General features: G+C 48.4%; 1 protein-coding gene across 1 annotated transcript; it reads left to right on the top strand.

Annotated features, from left to right (window-relative positions):
* The first annotated feature begins 636 nt into the window (after window positions 1–636).
* Window positions 637–6945, top strand: PSMC4 (proteasome 26S subunit, ATPase 4). Its single transcript, XM_081275878.1, has 11 exons — window positions 637–768; window positions 1595–1693; window positions 1813–1999; window positions 3477–3623; window positions 3706–3815; window positions 3919–4012; window positions 4878–5045; window positions 5127–5203; window positions 5346–5514; window positions 5723–5778; window positions 5998–6945. Exons 1-11 carry the CDS (start codon window positions 733–735, stop codon window positions 6109–6111), a joined length of 1257 nt encoding a protein of 418 aa, XP_081132004.1. The 5' UTR covers window positions 637–732; the 3' UTR covers window positions 6112–6945.
* The last annotated feature ends 496 nt before the right edge of the window (window positions 6946–7441 follow it).

Raw genomic sequence — 7441 nt, 5'->3', positions numbered from 1 at the left:
TTAGCATGCCTAAGGCCGCGGGTTTCATATCCAGCTTTAGCTGAAAAGCAATTCCAAGGGATGATGCATGCAAGGCTTAAGCATGGAATGTGGCATGGGTCTGCTGGTCTCTGGTATAACACAGCTACAGGGCACCCTTATTTTCTTATTTCTCCAGCCTTATTTTCTTATATAGCCTTATTTTTTCCAGCAAAGAGTCTATTCAATTCGTTCCTCATTGAACCATGGACTCTAGGCTCCTCACTCCCAGAGTGGAGCCCGATTACCTTCAGGGACAGAATCTTAGGGGGCAGGCCAAGCGGAGACCCATTCAGTGGAACCCCGCCCAAGGCCTCTCTGATCCCTCCACTAACAGGGAGTTACAGCCCATGGGCCCCAGACTCTTCCCACAGAGCTCAGAATTTCCTGTTGAAAGAGCAGTGAGCTGGCGCCACCTCCTGGACAGAAAGCCCTAGAGGCGCTCCAGCACGAGGTGCCGCCATCCCTTTCAACTGCGCACGCTCACATCTCCGAGCCCGCCCGCGCTTTTTCGCGATGCTGTCGCACAGCGAATGTGCCTATCTTGTGGGCGGAGCCCAGGACGAAGACTTCCCCACTCCCTGTCCATCCATCCCGCTCTCTGAGAGCTTAAACTACGTTTCCCAGGATCCTCTAGTGTCGGAGACTTCCGGCTGCGTCAGCGGAAACGGTGACTGGATCCCGTCGAGCCCCGCAGAGGCCGGCTTGGTCACTATGGAGGAGATTGGCATCTTGGTGGAGAAGGCTCAGGTGCGGTGGGGACTTCGGCCTTTTAGTACCCGCCGGGCTTGGGGGAAAGGTTGAAGCCAGACCTGAGTGGACAGCTGGGTGGACTTGGAGGATCCCAGTGTGACTCTGGGTGATTTTAGGGGCTTCGGTAGAGAACTTTGTGCGGTCCCGAGGCCTGACTGTGTGGTCTAGTGATGTGGGGAGGGTAAGACTCCGAAGGCGGAGCTGGGAGAAGAGGGTCTTTGACATTGATGGGTTTCGAGGCCTGCCTGGGAGGGCTTGGTGACCTCGTCGGCCCTTTGGGGTTGGGGTTAGGTCAGATGCTGGTGAGCGATGTGTGGAATGGGCCTGTGTCTAGGGGACTGTGTTCCGTGCTTTGCTGGGGTGGGGGACGTTGTGGTTTTATCTGGACTTGCCTGAGTGACGTTTGGGAGTCTCTTTTGGAGGGCAAATGGGAAATGAATGCTGGGAGTCTTCGAATGTATAGGGACTTTAACAGCCTGCCAGGAGAGCCGTGTAATATTAGGAATCTGTGGAAGGGTGATGGGGATGCTGGGATATGGTAAGAAATTGATGTGATATTTTGGAGGATGATAGGAATTGCATACCATAGCAGATCTGTTTGGGGTACAAATTAACATAAAGGATTTGTTTAGGAGCCAGGGTGACATCAAAGTCTATTTAGGGGGCTGAGAATTTTCCAGGTTCTATTTAGAGAAGCTGAATAATGTTAGTATTGAGTGACTTAATGGCAAATTGGTGGTGGTGGTGATGGTGGGAGCAGTGGTTCTAGATGCTTTCTTGAGGAGATTCTTTTCTTCCAACCTGAGTTTCCCCCTTGGACTAGGATGAGATCCCAGCATTGTCTGTGTCCCGGCCCCAGACTGGCTTGTCCTTCCTGGGACCTGAGCCTGAGGATCTGGAGGACCTGTATAGTCGCTACAAGGTACAGTCAACCCTAACCTGAACCTTGCACAAGGCCCATCATCTCATATTCCCTCTACTTTCCACTCTGGCTCAGCAAAGTCTGTAGCCATCCCTTTCCTCTTTCCTCTGGGCTCACAGAAGCTGCAGCAAGAGCTAGAATTCCTGGAGGTGCAGGAGGAATACATCAAGGATGAGCAAAAGAACCTGAAGAAAGAATTCCTGCATGCGCAGGAGGAGGTGAAGCGAATCCAGAGCATTCCGCTAGTCATTGGGCAGTTTTTAGAAGCTGTGGATCAGAACACAGCCATTGTGGGCTCTACCACGGGTGAGTGGGTGTGTGGATGGGGGCACCTCATTCATTGATTTGTCCATTCAACACCTAATTCTTTCCATGTGCTAGTAACTGGGGTCTGCCATATGCTAAATAACAGCAAATGAGGCAGGATGGTATAATGGTGTTCTTCAGGGTATTTGATCCAAAAATAGAAATATATTTCTTGAGTATCTGTCTTTGTCATTGCTTAAATATATATGTATAAATCATAAAATCTCACCAGAGAGTATTTAGACATACTGTGTGTGGTATACTCTGATGTTTTTTATTTTGTTTACATATGTTTTGATTTATTTTATTTTGTTTACATATATTTTGATGACCAAAACTTTGGTCATCCTCTCACCTCCAGTAATTCCCTGACTACCATTTGAAACGTACCTCTGCTAAGAACTCGATGTATAGTAGCTGCTATTAACATAGGTCCAGGCCCTGCCCTTACAATCATTGTTGTTTCTAATGTCCTGTCTGTCTTTTCCTGCTTCTGTCCTCTACTCTTCTAGAGCAAGCGATGCTCTTGTAAAGGTTCTTGGAAAAGATGTTGGACTTATGGGCTATGAGGAAGTGGAGGAAGGGGTGAAACCTATATCTTTGACTGTGAGACTTAGGAGGATAATGGGCTCTTTCTGAGAAGTACAGAGGGTTTGGAGGGAGACAGTTCAGGACATTATAGGGCAGTCAGGTCTGATGGTCAGGAGAGAGATTGCTGTGCATTACTAACATAAATGTAGGAGGTAGATTAGAGAGGATAGAGGCTGGGTGAGCAAGGAAGAATCACAGAGACCCAGACAGGAGAAGATGGGACTGAATCAGGCAGGGGGAGGAGGAGAGAACTGCTTGAAGAGAGACTTGGAAAGCTGAGTAGAAGGTTGTGACGACTGATGGTCTGTGGAGGGAAGGGAGAGACAATTCAGGATGATGCTTCAGATTTGGCTGGGACAGTATGTCTCCTTAAGGCAGACCCAGAAGGAACAGTTCAGTTTGGGGAAAGATACTGGGATCATATTAGGACAGTGAGAAGTACCCAGGGAAAAATATCCAGGGGAGGCATGCTGGACACACCAAGTCCTGGAGCTTAAGAGAGAGTCTTGGCTGTAGACAGGAAAGTTGTTAGTGTGAGCCTCTCTAAGATTAATGGCCTGGAGGGTACAACTGTGAAGGAAGAAGAGGGGAAAAGACAGTTTCAGGACTCAGGGACTTTTTTTTTTTTTTTTTTTTTTTTTTGGTACCAGGGACTGAACCAGGGGCGCTTAAACACTGAGCCACATCCCCAGCCCTTTTTAAATTTTACTTAGAGACAGGGTCTCACTGAGTTGTTTAGGGCCTCACTAAGTTGCTGAGGCTGGCTTTGAACCGGCGATTCTCCTGCCTTATCCTCCTGAGCTGCTGGGGTTACAGGTGTGCACCATTGCGCCAGCAGGACTCAGGTACTTCTCATTTTCCTCCTCCTCTTGTCCCTTTCTCAAAGGCTCCAACTATTATGTGCGTATTCTGAGCACCATTGATCGTGAGCTGCTCAAGCCCAATGCCTCAGTCGCCCTCCACAAGCACAGCAATGCCCTGGTGGATGTGCTGCCTCCTGAGGCCGACAGTAGCATCATGATGCTCACCTCAGGTGAGGCGGGAGCCCGGGGCTCAGGAGGCCTAAGGGGACCTTGTGGACAAGGCTGGGAGCCCCAACTCTGCTCTCCCACCAGACCAGAAGCCAGACGTGATGTATGCGGACATTGGGGGCATGGACATCCAAAAACAAGAGGTGCGGGAGGCTGTGGAGCTCCCACTTACACACTTTGAGCTCTATAAGCAGGTGAGGCTATGGAGGCAACAGGGCAGGGACAGGTACCACTGGGTCTGGGATTGGTGACAGGACTCCTTACTTCATCCCTTCTTTTCCCACTTCTGGGTTTCAGATTGGTATTGATCCTCCCCGAGGTGTCCTCATGTATGGCCCACCTGGCTGTGGGAAGACCATGTTGGCAAAGGCTGTGGCGCATCACACGACAGGTGAGCCTCTCTCTACCTCCCCTGTGCTTTGAGATTTGGGTCTCCCCTTGCTCACTGCTTGCTCATGCTCCCCAGGAAATAGCATGGCATATTCATATGCATGGGCTCTGGGGTTATAGCCCAGTGTGGCCCTTACTTGCTGTGCATTCTGGCCAGGTGACTACCTCTTCATGCCTCAATTTCCTTTTAATAACAAACTACTTTTGTACATTGATTGTGAAGACTTAATGAAATCCCCAATATCATAGAAAGCAAATAAATAAATAAGAAGTCCAAAGGGAAGATCCTGAACAAACCTGCTTCAATCCCATTGCCAGAGGTCAGTTATATCAGAAGATGGCCTCTGGTCGCTGTCTCTAATACATTAAAGACTGATTCATAGAGCAAAAGGGAGCTCGGAGCTCTTGGTCAAGTGTTGATTTCTTAATGTTTTCTGTTTTCCTTCTGATATTACATGTATTTTGGAAACCAAGTGTTCTGGCTTTTTTGTTTTATTTAATGTTCTGCTTTTTAACATATCAGACCAGAACTTGATATGTGTACATATGATTCATGACTGCGGCTATTGGGTTGCTTTGGGACATAAGCAGATGACTAACCCTTGGGGCTTGAACTGGGACCCAGCCCTTGACTTGAGAGAATGACTCAGCTACTAGGAGTAGGTGTCCAAGTGAAAGGATGCCTTTAGGAATTTTTTTTTAAATATCTTTATTTATTTATTTTTTAAGTGGTGCTGAGGATCGAACCCAGTGCGCTACCACTTGAGCCACATCCCCAGCCCCGCCTTTAGGAATTCTCAGTTTCATTTAAAGCAGGATGGGCTCCACAGGCAGCTCATCTCTCACCTTTGTCATCCTACTGTCAGCTGCATTTATCCGGGTCGTGGGCTCAGAGTTTGTACAGAAGTACCTGGGTGAAGGCCCCCGCATGGTCCGGGATGTTTTCCGCCTGGCCAAGGAGAACGCACCTGCCATTATCTTCATAGATGAGATTGATGCCATCGCCACCAAGAGATTTGATGCCCAGACAGGGGGTGAGTGATGCCCAAATAGGGTTGGGGTCTTGGGCAGGTGTCATACCAGTGCTCTGGACTGACCTTAATGTTCACTCTCAGCTGACAGGGAGGTTCAGAGAATCTTGCTGGAGCTGCTGAATCAAATGGATGGATTTGACCAGAACGTCAATGTCAAGGTTTGGGGCTCAGAATGGGCAAGTGGAGGTATGGTGTAGGAATCAGGGAAAGGTAGGGGCTGGCTCATGAGGGGCAGGTATCATGACCAGAAAGAAAGTGTAGGGAGGGACAAAGGTCTGAGCCAGCCTCTCCTGGTGCCAGGTGATCATGGCCACAAACAGAGCAGACACCCTGGATCCAGCCCTGCTACGGCCAGGACGCCTGGACCGAAAAATTGAATTTCCACTCCCTGATCGCCGCCAGAAGAGATTGATTTTCTCCACTATCACCAGCAAGATGAACCTCTCTGAAGAGGTTGACTTGGAAGATTGTATCCTACTCTGGAAGTGAGGGGAAGGACCAAAGCAGGGTGTGGGGTGCGGTCTTCATTTCCACATCTGCTACTACCATAACCAGAGTGCACGAGGCACCAAGGTCCAGGGAAGAGGGTGGTGACCAAGACAGCCCTAGGATGACTTCTTCCTCCAGGCATTCATCCCATCACACAGGGAATGTTGTCCTTAACTCAATCACTGCAGATGTGGCCCGGCCAGATAAGATTTCAGGAGCTGATATCAACTCCATCTGTCAGGAGGTGAGTGATGGTTTCTCTCTGATGGGGCAGGGGATGTGTGAATACCTCTTCCCTTCTCTGAGACCACTTTGCTGCAGTTGTTTTGTCCCTTTATTACCTTCTTGGAGTCTTGGGCCCTGTGTCTGTCCCCTACCCCTGCCAGCCGCCTCCCCTTCCATCACTGGTGAGGGTGTGGGGTGTGGAGATTACTCAGAGTATTTAATTCTCATTCCTCAATAGAGTGGAATGTTGGCTGTGCGTGAGAACCGCTACATTGTCCTGGCCAAGGACTTTGAGAAAGCATACAAGACCGTCATCAAGAAGGACGAGCAGGAGCATGAATTTTACAAGTGACCCCCACATCCACCCCTTCCCTTCCCACACCACTCAGGGGCTGAGGCTTCTCTCACCTCTCCAGGTACCTCTGTCCCAAATCCTAGATTTCTTTTATCTTTACCAAGGTTTGGTATTCAATAAATGGATAAGATTGAATCCATTTAATTCCTTCTTAGAAGTTTGACTCCTTTGGAAGGAGTTAAGTTTAACTCCTTAGAAGTTTAACTCCTGAATAGGGTCCACTGGTTCCCTCCTGATCTCCTGACAGATGAGTGGGTGAGGTCCATGTCTTGGATTGCAGCTTGAGAGAGAAGCAAAGAATTCAAACCAACTGACTTTAGAAATTTAGAGAAAGGTTTGGAAAGAACTTCAGACAGAAGCCCTTGGCCGCAGAAGAGAGCCCCCATTCTCATTTTCTACAGGTAGATCATTTTGGGTTTTCCATGATTCCTGCCTTTCTCACACTCAGAGGGAGTATCAGGCACAGAGAGATAGCCCCTCAGAGTCCCCCAGAGCAAAGCATTGGTGTGCGGTGAGAGGAGCAGGTCAATGTCTTTGTTCTGTGCATGGGTCAGAGCACAGATGCATTCAGTTGCCAAGTTTTCCACAATTGTCACTGATGTTCCAGTGCCCACGAGCGTGCATCTTGTCCATTTGCTCAGGGTTAAGTCACTGAGGTGTTCTTTGTCCTGTCTGGGACAAAGAATCTCCCCTCAGCATATTGCTCATGTCTAAAGAATTGTAACTTCTGGCTAAAAGTACTTTTCCCCAAACAAATAAGGATTTTCTCTTGAATCACACATGACTTCTAGCAAAATCCTCTTCCAAGGTTTCTTTCTTTCTTTTTTTTTTTTAAAGACACTTCTTTTTTTTTTAAATTTTAATATTTATTTTTTAGTTTTCAGCAGACACAACATCTTTGTTTGTATGTGGTGCTGAGGATCGAACCCGGGCTGCACACATGCCAGGCGAGCGTGCTACCGCTTGAGCCACATCCCCAGCCCCTTCCAAGGTTTCTTAATGCCTGAGGCTTTCCCTTTGGTGTGTCCTAGAGTTTACTGGGATTTGGTTTCTGGTTAAAGCTTTGCCCCACTTTACCTGTAATGCCTTTTCCTTGATATCCTTTAGGTTAGGCTTGCTGCATACTGTGACCATTTATCACCACAGTTTAATGTGGCTTACAGGGCTCTGTGTGAACTGCCCTCTGCTCACCTCATTTCAGAGTCCTCCATCCAAACCTGTCAAGGCCTCCTGGTCTTGCAGGGCCCTGAGGGTGTAGATGTTCTAAGCCTTTGCACATGTTCTTCCTTAGGCTGCTTAGACTTTCCATCCATCCTTATTGTCAGTG

Source organism: Spermophilus citellus (genome assembly GCF_964194105.1).
Source record: "Spermophilus citellus genome assembly, chromosome: 18".
In the NCBI taxonomy this organism is placed as follows: Eukaryota; Metazoa; Chordata; class Mammalia; order Rodentia; family Sciuridae; genus Spermophilus; species Spermophilus citellus.
This window is presented reverse-complemented; position numbering and strand designations above follow the sequence as displayed.

Excerpts from the sequence above, each read along its gene's own strand:
- PSMC4 (XM_081275878.1), top strand. The coding sequence starts at position 733 with ATGGAGGAGATTGGCATCTTGGTGGAGAAGGCTCAG. Across the intron at positions 769-1,594 it reads TCTTGGTGGAGAAGGCTCAG|GATGAGATCCCAGCATTGTC; the intron begins GTGCGGTGGGGA and ends CCCTTGGACTAG. Across the intron at positions 5,515-5,722 it reads AGAGGTTGACTTGGAAGATT|ATGTGGCCCGGCCAGATAAG; the intron begins GTATCCTACTCT and ends CAATCACTGCAG.